The following is a 19,767-nucleotide window of genomic DNA, read 5'->3' as shown; positions in this document are numbered from 1 at the left end:
AAGCGGGAGGGGTTTGATTACAATCTGCAAGTGCTTTGGTGAAGGACAGTCCAGTGAGAGCCCTCCAATCTGGCATGCGATGAGATGTGGAGTTCCACGGGCCGGCAACATGGGCTGACCGTGCCAGCTGCATGTAGGGCTTGCTCTAGGGTTCACCTGCTGATTTGGCAAGCGAATCCATTCTCCTGGGCTTTCAAACCACACCTGGCAGAGAGGGGTTTGGGCAGTGGGCAGCATCTGCCCTCCTTTGCTGCCTCCTTCCAGCCCCTCTGTCCCACTCTGTGCCCTCTGCCCGTGATTCTTGTGTTGCACCAGGCTCAGAGCGCTGAGCTGTGTTCCCCTGTGTCACAGCCAGCAGGACAAAAGTAAGAAGGCTCATGAAGCTGCCTGGGAAAACTGTGCCTTCAAATCTGCCCTAGGGCGCATCTGTGTCTCAGAAATACTCGTTTTAAATTGTGAATTCTTTCTCTTTGCTGCCTGGTTGTGAATTCAGAGATACTCCTTCAGATCATATTTGCAAACCTGAGTCTGCAAAACCTTATTTTCACTACGTTTGATAAAGAAAAGCTGCAATTCCAATATAATTCCAATTTTTTTTTTATGTCCCTGAACCCCTAAAGCAGGCACCATCAGTTCCCGTGGGCTCCTGTGCTGCTGCTGGTGGGACAGCAAAGTCACCCCGTGGCCACCTGGTAGGGTTACAGTTCCCCAGGAGCTGGCAGGGGGTGCTTGGTGCCTCTGGAGACCAGGAGCATCCAGGAGGGAGGCTCATCCCAGAGAATGACAACCACAGCTGGGAACCCCACTGCACGTAGAAAGCCTCTGCCGTATGATAAATACCCCCTGCCCTTAAAAAAATAAATTGCTTTCTTTTTAAATCCTTTCCTACTGTTCCCCTCATATTCGTAATAGGATGATCGGTGGAACCAAAGATGTGGCTGTTACTTTAAAGGATAAATTAGTTTGACTCTTAACTCAATAATTAAAACTGTTATGGCTATGAGCCTGCAGGGATAATGTACTATTATTATAGTCATTTGTTTCAATTAAATGCTTACTGATTTTACAATAGCAGCTGGGCACCTGTGTGAGATAGCTATTACTCTGAACAAGACATCTCAAATTCCAGCAGAAATTTGTCACTGCACTAAAGCATTTTACATAGACCATGAAAGTTTATTAGGAGCAGTTACAAATCGGGAAGAGGAGGGGTTGTAATTGGGGATATATTTTCTTATCAGCTTCTCTCTGTCCTGCTCTCTCTCTTTTTTTTTAAGTAAATCATCTTTAAGCATTTCAGCTATGGGGATGCGTTTACATTTAAACTTCAATACAAAAAAAAAGCCTGCTGGGAAAACTTTGCTTCAAAGCTGTTCAGCAGATAATTTCTCTCCCTGGTTGATTGAGATTGTAGTGGCTTGTTCTCAGGAGCAAACCTAGGGAGAGGTAGGCTGTGCCACCCATGAGACTTGGGGCTGTTCCTTTGAATAGCTACACCCCTGGCTGGGGAAGGCTCCAGCAGCATTCCTCACCCTGGAAGGGGTGGCAGTCATAGGATCATACGTTGGTTTAGGTTGGAAGGGATCTTTAAAGGCCATCTAATTCAACTCTCCTGCGGTGAGCAGGGACATCTTCAACTCAATCAGGTTGCTCAGGAGCCCTGTTCAACCTGACCTGAAATGTTTCCAGGGATGGGGCCTCCGCTACCTCCCTGGGTAACCTGTGCCCGCGTCTCACCACCCTCATTGTAAAAAATTTCTTCCTTATATCCAGGCTGAGTCTCCCTTCTTTTAGTTTAGACCTGTTCCCATTGTCCTATCATAACACGCCCTGCTAAAAAGTGTGTCCCCATCTTTCTAATAAGCCCTCTTTAAGTCCCTGCCCCTCTTATTAAGGACACAATAAGGTCTCCCTGGAGCCTTCTCTTCTCCCGGCTGAACAATCCCAGCCTTCTCAATCTCTCCTCATGGGAGAGTGCTCCATCACTCTGATCATTTTTGTGGCCCTCCTCTGGACCCACTCCAACAGCTCCATCTCCTTCCTGTGCTGAGGACTCCAGAACTGGACGCAGGGCTCCAGGTGAGGTCTCACAAGAGCAGAGCAGCAGAATCCCCTCCCTCGCCCTGCTGGCCACGCTGCTAGTGATGCACCCCAGGATGCAGTTGGCTCTTTGGGCTGCGTGCACACATTGCCGGCTCATGTCCAACTTCTCATCCACCAATACCCCCAAGCCCTTCTCCATGGGGAAGCCTGGTGGTCCCCATGTGCTGGTCTCCCTGGTGCATAGGGCAATGCCCCTGGGCTGGAGCTGTGCCATCTGCCTGTTGCCACTGGTCTTGGCCATTGTGTTTTACAATGCCCCACTTTATGTGGCTCCACTTTAGCTTGGAGGGCTGTGGTGCAGCAGGGGTCAGCCAACACCATGCAGCAAACTACAGCCCAATGTCTTCCTTTCTTGCTAGGTAACATCTGTGAGCACGTTGGCATAGATCCCACCTGGGATCACAGCCGAGCCACATATGCTGCAAGGGCAAAACATTCCATAGGGGATAACGCAGAACCTCTGAGTTTGTACTTCTGCCACCAAAACATGGTGATGTCTTCAAGGTGTGGCCAAGACCAAAGGAAGCAGGAGGAAGAGGAGAAAAATCCCATGCAAAGCGAAGGCAGGAGGTTGTTATGGAGTGGGACCTGCCTCAAGGCTTCAGCTGGGATTTAGGATTTTGCAGGAGAGGACATTCCACAACAGCAGCCACCCCTGCCTGAGCCTGGGACCAGAGCCCCAGGTCTGCTGGCTCGTGCTGTAGCCCTTGTTGCTGGAAAGAGCTGCCTTTTACATAAGAATCTGGGGGGGCAGCTAACTAGAAGCTCCACTTGACATGTTTCCAAACATTATCTTTGCTTGCAGAGCACCCAGGTCCCCAGCCAGGCTCTTCCTCGTGGTGTTTTGTGCCTCACACTGGATTACTCTTCTCCCCTGAAACAAGCAACGCGGAGCATGTGCTGTTTGTCAGCCTGTTTTTCTTTCCTTCTTAGGATTAGCTTGGGCGTTTATGGGCTTGATATGCATATTCATTAAAAAAAATTGAAATATTGTAGGAAAAAAAAGGAAGCTGTCTTTGAGTTAGCACAGCCTTTGGGAATCTGCTAAGTAAGATGCACTTAATTACTTCAGCTATGACTACATCACATTTCACTCATGTTTCCTGTGAGATGCAAAACATCTTTTCAGTGCAGGCTGCAAACACATCCTGAGCCTTTTGCAGCACCTCGTGGTGAGCTTTGTGTGCTGAATGCCCGGGATGGAGACAGGATCTGACCTGGCTCCTGGAGCCACACATCCTGGTGACGGAGCTAATTGCATTTGCAGGGCGCTTACTTAATTACGCATGTGCTTCTGTTGGGCTCCACAAAGATGCTGAATGCTTCGTGTAGGACAAGGGCACCGGTGCAGCCCCAGTAAGCCCGTGGAAAGGCTTGAATCCTACAGGACCAGTGTGCCATGGGAAGAGAGATGGTTTGCTTTTGTGGGGCGAACGCTGCATTCATTACCTTCTCTCACTTTGGTTTGCCATCATCACAATTTCATTCATCATTTACTTACCTACTTGGGCAGTTTACCGCAGGGGAGCATCTCTGAGTCCTGCTCCTGGGTTGGAAAAACCATGGGTCTTTCTTGTTGAGGGAGTATTAGCTACTTAGAGTGCACAACCAAGGCCTCTAAAACAGCTCAGTGTCTGCAGGGTCTTGCAGTGGTGAGTTGGACTGACCCTTTCCCCAGCTTGAGCAAAGACTGTTGTCGCCCAATGGCCCACAGAAGAATCATAGAATCATAGAATGGTTTGGGTTGGAAGACACCTCAAAGCCCATCCAGTTCTAACTCCCAGCCACGGGCAGGGACACCTCCCACTGGATCCGGTTGCTCCAAGCCCCATCCAACCTGGTCTGGAACACCTCCAGGGATGGGGCAGCCACCACTGCTCTGGGCAACCTGGGCCAGGGCCTCCCCACCCTCATCGTGAAGAACGTCTTCCTAATGTCTAATCTAAATCTTCCCCTTTCCGATTTAAAGCCAGAAGCACTGGGGCTGCACATAAACTGCTCGTCTTCATTTTTACCCCCAGACATTTTACATTTGGAGAACCCAAATGGCATTTGCATCACTCGCCCTCTCCAGTCCTGAGAGCGTTGTGCTCTCAGGAGGTGGCAACCTGGTGTGCTGTTCCAAAATTTCATTATTTTTTTAAAAAAGAGAGAAATGGAGAGAAATTTAATGAGTAGAAACGTTGAGGCCGGATCCTGCCCCTCCAGACAGTGGCCAGCAGGGTTGCACATGGGGAGCATAGCTGCACACATCCTTCCACAGTGCCTCCTGGCAGGGTGGGAAGAGATGGAGATGTGGAATAGAGAGGGGGTCAGAACCAGCAATATTCAGCAAAGGATTAAGTAACACAACTGATTTTTAATGAGGTAAAAGAATAGGCACCTGCTTGAGAAGAGGCCTCTGGGCCAAGATATCCTTGTAGGGGATGCTGTCCCATGAAAAATAATAGTGTCTCTGCCTTTTAAGAGAGGGCCGTGGTTGGGTTGCTGTCAGCAGGAGGTTTCTGCGTGGATTCTGTGAGCCAGGGCTCAGATTTCCTTTTTTTTTCCTACATATTTTCATAACTATTTGCAGCACGTGTCCCATATTCATAATTGCACCGCTGGACTTGTTCTGCTCTGATGAATAAATAACATTCACTGTAAAGAAAAAGTGTATGATTACTTATTTAATGGATAAACGGAGCTATTGTGGTCTATTGGCCACATAATAAACGTTGCAAAAAAATTGTCCTAATACGGTATTTACCCACGAGACCGCCACGGCTGCAAACGGGAACGAGCTATTTTAAATTCTAAAGTTTTTTAAGCCACGTTTCATAGCCTTCCCCATTTCTAAACCACCCGTCTTTTCTAAACTTTTTTCTTCATTTAAATTTAAAATCAGGACAATAAATTATTCTTTTCCTTAGCAGCTGGCAGATCTCCTCCAACATGAAAGGTCTGGATTAAACTGACAAAATCCCACACAAATGTACCTTTTTGAAAGGAATTTGGGAAGGAGCTCGCTGCTCACACAAGCTGAGTTGTGTCCTCACCTTGCAGGCTCCCCATCACTGCCTGTCTCACCCGTGGCCATTCTCATCCCCAAAACTGCCTTTCTGGTGGTTCCTCTGCTGCCCTCAAGCCTGTTGTCCATCCTCACCTTGTTTGGCTGCAGCGTATCCATCCTCAGTGTGTGTTTGGCCAGGATTTCCCACACATGGCAAGGAGAGACCAGAGTTCTGCGCTAAGGCAGGTTTTAAGGGCAAATAAAACTTGGCATAGTTGAAGCAGCAGGGAGTTTTCTCAGCTCAGTGGTGGTGCAAAGCCAGCCCTGCTGCCGCTATAAGCTGGTGTGTCCTTGCGACAGCAATTCAGCCTGGTCTCTGAGTCAGCCTCGGTCAGACTCCTCGTGCTGTTAAAATGCAAGACATTATTCTCTTGCTGCAAGTTAAATCCCTACACTTTGTAATTAGTATAGAAAAAGGGCAGATCTAGGAGAATCCGTTCCCCTGACACACTCCTCTGCTGATGGAGAATCCAAAAGAGAGCAGACCATGCTGTCGGGTGTTGTGTAAAGCTCTTGATTCCTGACCTGCAGGAATAAATCTGGTTTTACATTTGGATTTATTTCCTCTGAAGCGTACCGAGCCCTTGCAGGTCTTCCCTGGGTTTCTTTCTGTACGTGCTGTTAATGGAGTTGGCAAAGCTTCCTCTGGTAATGAGAGATTGCACCTCAGCGGGCTTATCGGAAATGAAGATTGTTAATAAATAAAGCCTGGGTCTTTAAACTCATGTTAACATTAATCAGATTAATAGAAAAGGGAAAAAGTCTGGAAAATGTTTCAGGCAGGGTTTGCTCTCCCTGCGTGGCTGCATGAGGCTGGGCAGCAGGAGGAAGCTTGGCTCTGCTCATGGGGCAGCAGTGGGGCTGAGCTCTGCTGCCAGGCAGGGATGGATCCTGGGGTGCAAATCCAGATTTTAGGGAAAATGGTACAAACTGGAAATGGAGTCTTTGTTCAGCAGGCGGCTGGGCAGCAGGAAGCACCTTGGCTCTGCTCATGGGGCAGCGGTGGGGCTGAGCTCTGCTGCCAGGCAGGGATGGATCCTGGGGTGAAAATCCAGATTTTAGGGAAAATGGTACAAACTGGAAATGGAGTCTTTATTCAGCAGGCAGCAGGGCAGCCCCAAAACCTTCCACGCACCTACAGTGTGGCTGAGTTTGTCCCTGTCTTATCTCATCTTCCCTCCTTGACCCAACAGGGGGTTGTTGCTGCTTCTGCCTGACCCAACCACTTGAACTTTGCTTTATGCCATGACATGGGGGCATATACTCTGCACAAGATATTTTTATTTTGTCTAATGTAGCATTCGACACCTCTTATTAATAATATATATATGTTTCACTTTTCTTTGGGATCTTTCAAGGCTGTTGGGCTCAACAGCCTTGAGAAGCAGCGCTTGTACCATGTCCACGTGTTCCTGCAGCCAAGTGTGATTAGTTTCTTTTCAGTCCCACCAGATGTCCCCTCGGTCTCAGGTTATGAGAACAGATAAATAGCTGTTAGGAAACTGTTTATTTGGGGGGACAACTCTATCACACCTCTCTCATGTCTTACACGTGCACACTCGGGCATCATATCTGGTCCCTTCCTTTGCTGGGAAACCTTAACAGGCAGCCAAAAATTTTCTTTGCCGTTGTCTGGACTTTCTTTCCTTTCTGCTGCATTCGTTTTGAGTGGGATGGGAACTGATTATGATGTATAAAATCAGAAGAGTCATCTTCTGGAGGAGCTGTAATGAAGTGGTGGCCACCAGGAGAGCTTGCACCCTGCACGCTGGGGTCTGTCTCGGGGCATGCCGTGGTGTTTGCTGCCACTGGGATGTACAAAGCTCTGGTTTGACGATGGTGTCACAGCTTTGAGTGGACCAGCATGGTGGGAGGAAGGACTTGGGGCTTCCACTGATGGCTTTTGTGCTTTCTACTTCTAGGTTTAACCTCAGTAGCAATAGCGACCCAGCATCCATACAGATGACACAGAAGGGTTGCTTGTCATACTTTCATGAACTCAGACAAACAGATTTATTTTTTTTAATATAAGCAGTTACTAAATGGCAACACCATGTGTTGCTCAGAAGGAGCATGTTTGGGATCTATGGCCTCTAATGCTGCATCACTGATGCACCAAAGCTGGACTGTCAGCCACGGGGCCCAAATACCCTGGCACAACACGTGCCAGTGCACAACAATGGCCCAATGTGTGCAGCAGCAAAGTTTGGCCCCCAAAATGCCTGAGATATTGCCATAACCCCACTTCTCCTAGTAATTTGGCCAAAAATGGCTCATTTCCAAACATTTCTTTCAGACCTCTGATAGGTACCGGACGCCACTGGTCCTTGAGGCAGGCAGGGGCACCTCCTGGGCACATGGATGTATGGTCAAACACAATTTAGCATCTCTCTGTAGTGCCTGTGGACAGGGTGGGGGCAGGAGCAGAGCCCCTTGTGCACGGTACTTGTTTCTCTTGCCCTTGACTTGTTTGGAAGACTTTCCTACTGAGTAGAATAATTCCAAATAAGTCAATGAGAGTTCATCATAAAGTGATTTGACATATATTTGGATATATTTAAAATAAATAAATACATTTTTTAATTACAAAGTGATATTCTCCTAACTCAGATCCAGGAGATGGTCCACTCGGATGCCGCGTCCTATGAGTCCAACCGTCAAGTGCCCCTGATCAACCGCCCCGGGATGTTGGCCGGCCCCATGAGCGCTCTCAGTCAGTCACAGCTGATTTCTCAGATGGGGATGCGGAGTGGTGTTACCCACGGTTCCCCATCACCCCCGGGGAGTAAGTCTGCGACACCATCTCCCTCCAGTTCTACTCAGGAAGAGGAGACAGAGTCACATTATAAGGTATGTGCCATCACACCTGTTTTAACAGGCAGCAGAAGAGTGGCAGATGATGGTTTTCAGTGAGGGACAAATTGCACTAAATAAGAGACTTTTGGTCTTTTTATGATATATATAGTGGGAGACATTCCCAAGGATGGGGAGATTGGTTCCAACGTAGGGACAGCACAGCAGGCTAGCACACATGCTTGGGTTATGCATGCAGCAAGTTTAGCAGTGAGAGATGTCCTGCAAAAATAAGTGGTTGTGACAGGATTTGAATGTATAACCAGAGCAGAAAACAGTGCAGAGACCAGAAACCTAGAGATGTTCAAGGCCAGGTTGGATGAGGCTTTGAGCAACCTGGTCCAGTGAGAGGTGTCCGTGCCCATGGCAGGGGGATTGGAACTGGATGAGCTTCAAGGTCCCTTCCAACCCAAAACATTCCATGATTCAATGATTCTGTGACTGAGCAAAAGTCTTTCACTTTCCACAGAAATTCAGCCAAATGTATTCCCATCATTCATGTAGTTCTTCGTCTGCTGGCAGCTGTCACTTCAGAGCAGGACATTTCAAAGCATAGTGGACACAAAAACTGAGCTTCAGTGGAATAAAGAAGGGATACAGGTGGTTGGAAATAGGTGGACTTTCTCAAACTCCCCCACGTTTGGGGGACACTATGGTTGTGCTTCTGGCCTCCACGATTGCCACCTTCCAGAGCCTGTGTCACACAGCTCCAGGCAATTAGATGGGAGCTGAAATCTTTCATGTCAGCAGAATACCAGTTTCAGCCGAGTTACAGTCCAGGTTCTCTGGCTCTGCCTCTGTCAGCATCACTCAGCTTTCCTTGAGCCAGGCAGGGCCACAGGAGTCAGTGGGGAGGACATGGCTTTGGGGCTGGATCTTCTGTTCTCATTGAGCCAGTGATGTCTTGTGGGAGTAGGAAAAATCTGTAGACGTCCAAATTACGACAGAGATTTTATTTTTTTTCTAATCTTAAATGCACACCTCCTTATTTTTCTACCCTGTAAACTACCCAGCAAGACAGGTGGAACAGTAATGATGTGTTTGTTGGAGGACCGAGACTGTAAGTGTAAAGAAAGCAGCAGAACCCTGGTGTGGCCTGCACGTCTCTGTTTGCTTTTTCTATCTACACAGCTGTTGTATTCACCCATCACTCATTCTTTTTCTGTATGGTCATTAACAGCCTTTCTGCAACGAGTCATCAAAGCCATGTCTAGTGAGCAGGAATTAATCTTAAGACCATGAAGGTCACACGTTAAAGAAATGGGGAGTACCAGGGGGTGGTTCATGTCCAGCAGGTCCTCAGAGCTAGGGAGCTTGTGATGTCTCACCATGAGAGTGGCGAGGCACTGGCACAGGTTGCCCAGGGCAGTTGTGACTGCCCCATCTCTGGAGATGTTCGAGGTCAGGTTGGATGGGCCTTGGGCAGCCTGAGCCAGTGGGATGTCCCTGCCCATGGCAGGGGAGGTGGAACTGGATGATCTCTAAGGTCCCTTCCAACCCAAACTATTCTATGATTCTATGATTTTAGGAGGTGTCACAGCCTCACTGATGCATTTATTGCTTCAGGAGGTGTACACATGCATCAGAGGGAAAGGTAGTTACAGCCCAGGTTCCAGGTGGATTAGTGGTCTGTCTCCGTGGTTATAAAAATCCTGGTATACATGAGGTTCCTGCCCTTCAGAGGTGCAAAATCTAAGGCAGCATCAAGCCACCATCTTATGGAATTGTAGCTGTCACCTCTGAACTGTCCCAGTCCACATCTGGTGTTGCACATACCTTCTGCTGCCTCTCCAGAGTGGGTCCACGTGGGGCTAGTGGCCACGGGCTTCATCCCGCTGCACAAACCTTCACAGTCAATTTGACCATCACTCCTCTCTTGAGGCATGCAGATGCTCTGGGACAGCGAGGCACTGGCTCACCAGAGCTTGCATTTAGCCACGAACACGGCTTAGGTTGTTCAAACGCCTTCTGCAGTTCAGGTCTGGGCTGTTGTCTCATCCCATGCTGTGTCACACCTAGTAAACGGCAGGAAAACCAAGCAAAGTCCTGATCTACTCCCTCCTGGGAACTCCAGCTCCAGGCAGCCTTGCAGGCAGCATCTGTTTTCCATAAATACCGTTTGCTCTTTGGTGCTGCCTGAGCAGGACTGACTGTAAAAGCATCGCCGTGGCTGCGCTTGCATTGTGCCTGTTCCCCGCTCCTTCGCTTGATCAGCGGCTGTGAGGAGAGCAGGTCCCCCCGCAGCACTTAGTGAACCAAACGGGATTACAGTTAGTTAAAATACCATCTCACTTGCTAATGGGCTGAAGCCCTGTCATGCATTTTTTTTCCTCCTAATAAGCTGGCCTTTCACCTCCAGGCCTCCCATTCAAGCCCAATTGGGCAATTTTAAATTAAATGCGATTTTTTTTGGTCTCTCTGCTCGTTCACTAATGGTCACTGTCTGTTTGACAAATGTCACTGCGCTGATACTGAACTTAATGACCAGTCAAGAGCTGCTGAGCGGAGAACAGGAGCAGCGCTGCCCTTTCCTCCTCGTGCCTGGCCTGCGCCAGCTGAAGTGAAGCCTCTTAAATCTTGGCGCTTCCAAACACACAATTGCATCAGTAAATCCATCAGGAAAAAAGGCCTTTTGCTCCCAGCACTCACCAGGAGACACAGTTTTTGCAAGAGTTTTTGCAGCCGTTGAGTGTTTTGACCTGTGTCAACTGATTTTTTTTCCTATTTTTCCTGTTTCTAAGTGACAGACCAAACAACTTTCCAAGTAGTCCCCGTGCACCTGGGAGAGCAGGGACTGCTGGAGTCAGGTCCTAGCTGAGCACTTGGTGCCTGAGCGGTGGCTCTGCAGGGGGAGGTGCTGATGTTTGCCCTCGAAGGTGCAGAGATCCAGATCGCAGCAGCCAACTGGCAGCGAACCACTTTATTCTCTGCTGTGTTTAAGCTCCGGTGTATTTCGTTTATTCCTCTGCTATAAAATAAGGATAATGGTGCTTCCCTGTAGTGCAAGCTTTCAGTCACCACAGTTAATGTGTTGAAAGCTTTGATGTCTCTCCAAGTGCTTGCCGGGTGTCCTTTCCTTCTCACACCTTCACACAGAGGCTTCTGCGGTCCCAACAAGCTGCTCAGAGCATCCTGGCAGAGGCTCAGCCGTAGGATCTCCTTTCTGTAATGCGTTCACTGGAAGCATCCCTGTTTCCAGCCTTGCTGTTTTGCTTCCTAACTTGGTAGCAATGTCTCGTGCTGAGCAGCCACAACATCCAACTACTGTTGCCTGTGTCCTGCTTCCCTTGGTTTAACAACCCAAGCGTGGATACAGCGAGATTTGGTCATCTGACTGCACCCAAACTGGTTGTAAAGAGTGAGTGGTGCACACAGAGCTTTTAATACATAAGACTAAAATAGTTTAATTCCTGAATTTTTTTCCTGGATAAGGGTACACGCATGTTAGCAGAGTGAAACAAATTTCAGGTGGGATGGTTAATGTGATCCTGGTGCTGCTTGGTCGGTGTTTGCAACCCTCCTGCCCAGAGAGTGGGAAGGTTGAGCCGCCAGCACACACATGGGCAGGGAATGTCAGAAGCAGCTTGCAAAGGGATTGTTGGGCTGGAAATCAGAAACCATGTGGAAGCCAAGCTTGGAAAAATTCAAGGGGTCTGGGTGGGAAGCAAGGCATTTGGAGCAGACCCAGAAGAGGATCAAGGAGTGAGTGAGCTTGTGATGCCAGGGAGGAGGAGAGGAAAGGGGCTGACAGAGGACAAGTGTCTGGAAAGCCTCAGCTTTGGAGCAGGGACCACTGGAGCAGCAAGGGGAGAACCCAAGCTCTGAACCGGGCTGGGAGGCACCCAAACTGGGCTCAGGCACCACTAGCAATTTGTGTAATGATCCTAGAGGGTCCTGATGGCCAAAGAGACTCCCAGGGCTGCTGCCCTCCTTGCCGCAATGGGAGCCTTCATCTGCCCGTGCCTCCTCATCCCCTTTGCTAATAAGCTGGAGCAGGGATTCTCATTGGACTGCTCCCAGCTGACTGCTAAGCTTCATCTCTTGGTTTTGCAGGTTGCAGGAGAGAAAAGACCATCAACAGACCTGGGCAAAAAGCCAAAAAGCCAAAAGAAGAAGAAAAAGAAGGATCCCAATGAGCCTCAGAAGCCCGTGTCAGCCTACGCCCTGTTTTTCAGAGACACGCAAGCAGCCATCAAAGGGCAAAACCCCAATGCGACCTTCGGAGATGTATCGAAAATTGTTGCATCAATGTGGGACAGTCTGGGAGAAGAACAAAAGCAAGTGAGTTACTGATCTCTTTTTCTTTTTCTTTTGACTGTTGACGTGTGGTTTTCCATGGTAGAGAGCGTCAGAGTCTCCAAAGCACGTTAGGAGCATGGCCCGGGGCTTGAAGAGGCTGAAGGGCTTGCACAGAAAGGGAGGTATTTTCAGGAGCGGTGCTGAAGTGCCCATTGCCACTTGAAGCAATGCTTGAGTGGTTTGCGTGCTGAGCCCTGAGGTGGTGCAGCAGTGGTGTGACCTGGCCCTTGGACACCTCCTTGAGGTGCCCTGCACACAGGTCTTTCCCACCGAGAAGGGAGGTGTGACCCATGCCACAGGCAGGGCAGGGATGGGGCTGCAGAAGGAGGCACGAAATTTGCTTTGCCTCTGCCCATTTTAATAAAATATCTATTGGTACGTGAGGAAGAGGAAATTTTTATGACAACTAATTATTCTTGATAAGCTCATACTTCGACAAAACGTCGACGGCCTTTCCCTGACACTGGGGTTTTACAGCCTTTGATGGGAGGGTGGTTTTGTACTTGCTTGTTTACTTACAAGGAATGACGGCAAACCAGCTAAAAACTATTAACTCTCTACATCACTGGCCTCAAATCTAACGTTAAGGCTTTAGAAGCTTAGGAAGGAGATGTCTGAAGTGGCCTCACAAAGGAAACCTTCCTGCACCAAAGCTGTCAACCACTTTCAGTCTGCTTCACGCAGAGACTTGTAGGTCCTGCTTTAGCTGTTTTATTGATGCTGAGTCAGTTACAAAAGCTTGTAATTGCTTGTTGCCTATTGAGAAAACCCCAGGGAACACTTTCCGTAGCCAGTATGTCTTTTTATCAGGCTGAGCGAGATCCGACACTGTGTGATGTGTCTCTGAACCCAAACATGCTTTAACTGACGACACCCCCCTCCCCGCTTCCCCTAACAGTGAGCCCTTCTCCTAGAGCCTGGCTGCCAACTTCAGGCTGGCTCCATCTCCTGTTGTGTGTCCGTGGCCAGCATTTGAAGTAGCTACGTTTGGGGAAGGAGCAGCAGGGAGGAAGAAAAGTCATTTAAATGGAAGTCATGCAAGGAAATCATGCAGGGGACAGGACAAGGGGGAATGGCTTCAAGCTCCGCCAGGGGAGGGTCAGGCTGGACATCAGGAAACAATTTTTCACGGAAAGGGTCATTGGGCACTGGCAGAGGCTGCCCACGAAGGGCGTTGAGTTACCTTCCCTGGAGGTGTTTAAGGGACAGGTGGACGAGGTGCTGAGGGGCATGGTTTAGGGAGTGTTAGGAATGATTGGACTCGATGACCCAGTGGGTCCCTTCCAACCTGCTGATTCTATGATTCTATGAAATAGCCTTGCTTTCCACCCCACATCAAGTCGGGAATGAGAGCAAGGCATCTTCTGGGATGAAAGCATTATTGCTCATCCTTGGAGTCTCCAAAAAAGCCTTGCTTTGCTGTTTTCATGATCCTCCCTTTTTGCCTGTTTGGACGGATGGCGGAGGGATCATGCAGGAATTTCCCATGCTGAATCATAGAATCATAGAATCATAGAATGGTTCGGATTGGATGGGACCCTAAAGATCATCCAATTCCAACCCCCTGCCATGGGGCAGGGACACCTCCCACTGGATCAAGTTGCTCAAAGCCCCATCCAGCCTGGCCTGGAATACTTCCAGGGAGGGGTCAGCCACAACTTCCCTGGGCAACCTGGAGCAGGAAGGAAGATTCCCACCTGCAGCGGGTTTACCAGAATCCCATTTCCTGTGAAGGTGCAGGGCAGGGGCTGTTGGTGCAAGGTGTGAGAGGTTCAGGAGTGTGGAAAAGCTTCTGCATCACTTCTTTCTCTTGTTTTCATCCCTCTCAACATCTCAATCTGCCTCTCTCTTACTCCATCCATCTGGTTACAAATATCTCTTGTCGATTGGGCACTGAGCTCGGCTGGAAATGTGGTTTATATAATGGAAGTGCTGGTGTGACCCTGACTCAGCGCAGCGCAAACGCTCAGCTCTTAATTAACAGCAGGGATTAAACCAGTCCGTTTATCTTCCCCGCTAACTCTCCCTTCTTCTCTTTTATGAGATAGTAGCAGCCTTGCCGTCTCTTTACACACGCTTCCTAAGTGGATCCATTTCTCCCTCTGTAATTGATTTAATTAAGTCATTTGTTCCTTGTCTGAATGCTTAAATATTAACTTCCTGGCTTTGTCTCCGTCTGTATACTTTTCTCCCACAACAGCTACCTCCCTGCCCGGGACTCGGGCTGGAGGGACGCTATTTATCTTTGGCTCTGGGACCATATTACTGGTTTGTGCAACGTGGCACGTTCCCTCCTGAAGTGTTTGGCTGGAAGGGAATTTATTTAGTCCCTGTTTGCTTTCCTCTGCCAGCATCGCTAGTCAAGTTTATTTAGATACAGAAGACAATGCAATGGAAAGGAAAGAAAAGGAAAAGAAAAAAAAAAAAAGTTAACAAAATATCTTTAAAATGTGAAAACAAGTACCTAGGCTGTACTTCAGCTCCTTTCAGGACACGATGCGTGCATTCATGATGAAGGCAAGCTCTTCCCAAGCCCAATCTTGGTTTGGCTCATTGACAGGCAGAAGCATCATGCTGTGGGGAGGGGTGGAAACATGGAAAAAGGAAGTATTTCACCTGGTGCGCTGCTTCTGGCTCTATTGAGATCAGTGGGTTTGAGTGTCTTCATATCCTCATTGCAGAAAGCAGTGCTGAAGATGACCTGGGGCTAACACAGCAGTGCCAAAGTAGGCAAGCAAAAGCCAAATCTGGATGTTCTTGCTTAATTATGAGCAACTGAACTAATTGTCCAATTAAAGAAAGCCTCTCTTCTTCCTATCATAAGTAAAGAGGGTGGAATTGAGGCTGTAGGATCTTATCTGGGGCTGGGCTGTGGTCCCAGTCTTGGGTCTCTCACAGCCCCCAAGACGAAAAGAGTGAGGCTGGTACATCACATCTCCACAGGGCCAATGTGCGTTCCCCAGGCCACCATGCAGTTATTAAATAGTCATTTATGTCACTGTAGTTTTTGCTTTAGATACAGTTTACAAACCTTATTTTCCACCTTCCAAAGGGCACAGTGCTTCCCCAGCCCTGAGCGCGTTCTGATTCCTGCCTTGAGGAAGAATTGACAGGCTGAGAGAGTTGGGGTTGTTCAGCCTGGAGAAGAGAAGGCTCCGAGGAGACCTTACAGTGACCTTCCAGCACCTGAAAGGGGCTGCAAGAAAGCTGGAGAGGGACTGTTTACAAAGGCTTGTGGGGATAGGATGAGGGGGAATGGGCATAAACTGGAGAGGGGGAGATTTAGATTAAACATAAGGAGGAATTTCTTCACCATGAGAGTGGAGAGGCACTGGCCCAGGTTGCCCAGGGAAGCTGTGGCTGCCCCATCCCTGGATGTGTTCCAGGCCAGGTTGGATGGGCCTTGGGCAGCCTGAGCCAGTGGGAGGTGTCCCTGCCCATGGCAGGAGGGTTGGAACTGGATGGGCTTTAAGGTCCCTTCCAACCCAAACTATTCTATGAATTTATGGTAATAATTGCAGGCAGAATGGGCACGGAGCAACCAACAAGGGTGTTCAAAGCAAGCTGGCCAATAAACCCAACCTCAGCCAGGACATATTGGACTTGTGATCCTCCCTCCACGTGTCAGCAGCCCCTGGAACGCGCCCCGCTGTGCCTGCACATGTACCCATCCCTCCCAGCTCCATCATGCACAGAGGAGTACCCATAACCGTTGTGCCTATGCCAAAGGGCTATGGAAAGCCTGGTGCTGGTGGCTTGTAGCCATGCTGCCAGCACAACACAGCAGTGCCTGAGGCTGGGAAGGGTGTTCCTGTGCCACCCCCCAAGCAGGCAGAGCCTCAGCCCGTCTCCACAGACACGGCATTTCTAAGGCAGAAGCAAGATACCACCCCTTTGCCAGGTAGCTCAGGCCAGCACACGGAGGGTTAATCCTCTGCCATTTGTGCTGCTAATGATTATATGCAGTGTAATAGCAAAGCTGTAGCTATTTATTTGCCATTGAGCAGGTGCTGCTGCTCCCACAAAGCAAATTTGCTTTCTCCTCCTGATGAAACAAGCAAAATAAAGGTTGCTCACGTCCCATTTCAGATATGTTTTTTTTTTTTCCCTGTGCACGAGTTGAAAGACAAACAGCGAGTGGGAACCAGAACGCATATTATGCAAGAAACCATATAATCTAGGAGCATCTTTGATTTGGCTGCTGCTGTCACAGACATGTATTTCACTGAGAGGCTTCCCCCCCACCCTCTCTTTCTTTTGTTCTTACTGGTTTATCATTTGTGCCTTTGTCATTTTGTTCCGTCTTCTTCTCTTCTCGGCCTCTTCACAATGAATCTTCATTTTCCCTCTGACACACTTGTATCTAAATTTCCTTATTTCCTGCCTTTTTTTATTTATATCTGTTGCCTGGTGATTTGATCATGCTGTGGAATACAGGATTAGCAATCTCCGTGTCCTTGGGTACTGCTCAAGGACACCTGTTCGGCAAAGCGCTGTTTTCTTCCCCATTTTAACCCCTTCCAGTGTGGCTGCTCGCACACGCAAGTCATAAATAACAATACCTTTAAATATCTCCAGCACTGCATTAGCGGGACGTTGTAATCTTCATTCTTCAACAGCTGGCATGGCCCTTTCTAAGAAGCTTACATGGGAATCTGAAGAATGTGACTCGGGGAAAAAAAAAAATATTAATTCATACTCTTTGAACTTTGCAAATAGTTTAACAGCTGTTCCTGTAGAGATAGCTTAGACTTTGGTGGAGAGGGAAATGCTAATTCAGCCATTATCATCAAATGGGGTACCTGTCATAGTAATCCACCTGCGTCTCCAGGTCCCTGCTGAAGGCTTGCAGAATCCCCTGCCTCAGTGGTATTTATTTTCATTAGCAGATATACACCAGCGTTTGCAGCGTTATCCAGTTTAAAAGGACTGCCTGATTTGACAGAAATTAGAAGAATTTGAGCGCTAGATTGGAGCAAACTCTGCTAATTCATAGCTGCCCTGCAGAGAAGGACCTGGGGGTGCTGGTTGATGAGAAGCTTAACGTGAGCCGGCAATGTGCGCTCACAGCCCAGAAACCAACCTGGGCTGCATCCAAAGCAGCGTGGCCAGCAGGGAGGGAGGGGATTCTGCCCCTCTGTTCCTCTCTTGTGAGACCTCACCTGGAGTATTGTGTCCAGTTCTGGAATCCTCAACATAAGGAGGAGATGGAGCTCTTGGAACGGGTCCAGAGGAGGCTGCAAGGATGATCAGAGGGCTGGAGCACCTTCCATACAGGGACAGGCTGAGAGAGTTGGGCTTGTTCAGCCCAGAGAAGAGAAGGCTCTGAGGAGTGACCTTCCAGTACCTGAAGGGGCTGCAGGAAAGCTGGAGAGGGGCTGTTTGTAAAGGCTTGTGGGGATAGGATGAGGGGGAATGGGTACAAACTGGAGAGGGGCAGATTTGGGCTTGATATAAGGAAGAATTTCTTCACCATGAGAGTGGTGAGACACTGGCCCAGGTTACCCAGGGAAGTTGTGGCTGCCCCATCCCTGCAGGTGTTCCAGGACAGGTTGGATGGGCCTTGGGCAGCCTGAGCCAGGGGGATATCCCTGCCCATGGCAGGGGAATTAGAACTAGATGATCTTTAAGGTCCCTTCCAACCCAAACTATTCTATGGTTGTATATTGAGGAGTCAGAAGCAGGAATCTTTCAGGATGCTTTAATCAATGGTAATTGCTATATTATTATCGGTTTATCCATCCATTCACCAAATATATATATATAACTGTATCTCCACCAGCATAAAGGAGGAGTTCTCTTAAAACTGTGCAAATAGTTCCTATAGCCAAAGCCTTTTATGTAGGTGTCTTCAGGGGTGTAAGATGCTCAACAGTTCCTACACCAAAGCTGGGAGAGACTGGGGTTTTTGGAACACTGCTTAACCAGCAACTTCATAATGGGCATCATTGATAGGAGTCTCCCATGTCCAAGCTTGTTGAGCTCAGGACTTAGCAATCCAGACTTTAGTCTGAAGCAGAGGTGCTGAGATTTACACAGCAGATGTAGTTTAGTTGGTCTTAATGTGGGGAGGGACTGAATAAGTCTTCCCCAAGAAGGGAGCAGAAGGTGTACAGAGGAGAGTGCACGGAGATGAGGAAGAGCTGGGAAGGAATAAGGATGACGTGGCCGTGTTTGCTCCATGCATTTCCGATGGCTGTGTGGAGGCTTTATGCAAAGAGAAGGTGGTGTGGCAGACACCGCCGGGCAGGGAGGAAGTACTTTTGAGTCATCTTATGAATAAGCCACAAGTGATGATCCCAAGAGATATCTTGCAGGAAAGTCAATAATAGTTAGAAGGAAACCCGTCCAGATTTACAAGCTGAATAAATTCCAAATTTATGCATTCGAGGGGGGAAAATAGTCGTGGAATCATAGAAAGGAGGACAAGGAGAGACTTAAGAGGTCAACCAGACCATACTGCTGCCTGAAGTCAGGATCATCTCTACTTAAGCCATTCTTGATGGATGTGTGCCTAATCTGTTCTTAAACCCTCAGTGGTGGAGATTACACATCTCCCCAGGCAATCTCTTCCCAAGCTTAATTATCCTTAACTGTTAGGAACACTTTCCTCTTGCTTAGCCAACATTTCCCTTGTTACAATTTAAGCCTGTTGCCTCTTTTCCTGCAGAGGATCATTCAGTGTCTCCTTTGCTGTGTCGTGTTTGGAGGCTGTGGCTCCTCGTGGTCTTCTCACTAAACTGATTCCTTCAACTCTGCTCCTGGACACCTTTGCAGCATTTTTCATCTCTTCTTTTCTGTTGATCAGTCACTTTTTTTTTGAAGCAAAATGCCCCAAACTCTATCTAGGATAGCAGCAGAGACCTTTTCACTTGTCATCAATGCACCCCTTGATTTTTTAGGTAGGGTTTGGGTTCTTTTCATCATTCCCCAGGCTTGGGAAGCAGCATTTCTGCTACAGCAGGCAGGCTGGGATGCAGAGGTTACCAATAACAGCTCCGGCTGTCACTCAGTGCCTGCGCGACACAGAGCTGTTCGTGGGCGTCAGCAGGGTTTGGAATAATTGTCTTCTCTAATTAACTGGTTATCAAACAAGAACATTTCATTACGGTACAATTACTAGCTGCTTTGCTGAGACACAGAGGTGTCAGGATTACGATCCCAACATATGCTTCTTACAGCTCTGATTTTTTGTTTTCATAATCACTAACCGTTCCTGCTCCCCCCCCAACCCACCCACTCACTTAATGACTAATGAATCCTCCTGCTAACGAATAAGGAAAATAAATCAGCAGGCATGGCAGGTTAGGAAGAAAAACATGCAAAATGTTTTGAGGATCCTTAAATCTGATAAATTACTTTGAAATTAAAATCCCTGGGAGAAAATGGGATTTAATTAGAAAGTAACATGGTCTTGTCAATGTTTAAATTAAAATTTTAAATGTTATAAATACTGCGCT

General features: G+C 48.2%; 1 protein-coding gene across 2 annotated transcripts in view; it reads left to right on the top strand.

Moving 5' to 3' along the window:
* The window catches only part of TOX2 (TOX high mobility group box family member 2), a 159,135-nt gene that overhangs the window by 126,683 nt on the left and 12,685 nt on the right, over positions 1–19,767 (top strand). For both annotated transcript variants that reach the window (XM_054081821.1, XM_054081822.1), the window contains exons 4-5: positions 7,766–8,005; positions 12,062–12,289. In XM_054081821.1, coding sequence (XP_053937796.1) covers positions 7,766–8,005; positions 12,062–12,289 — 468 coding nt within the window. The remainder of the gene's footprint in view (positions 1–7,765; positions 8,006–12,061; positions 12,290–19,767) is intronic.

Source organism: Cuculus canorus, chromosome 16, assembly GCF_017976375.1.
Source record: "Cuculus canorus isolate bCucCan1 chromosome 16, bCucCan1.pri, whole genome shotgun sequence".
Classification (NCBI taxonomy): Eukaryota; Metazoa; Chordata; class Aves; order Cuculiformes; family Cuculidae; genus Cuculus; species Cuculus canorus.
This window is presented reverse-complemented; position numbering and strand designations above follow the sequence as displayed.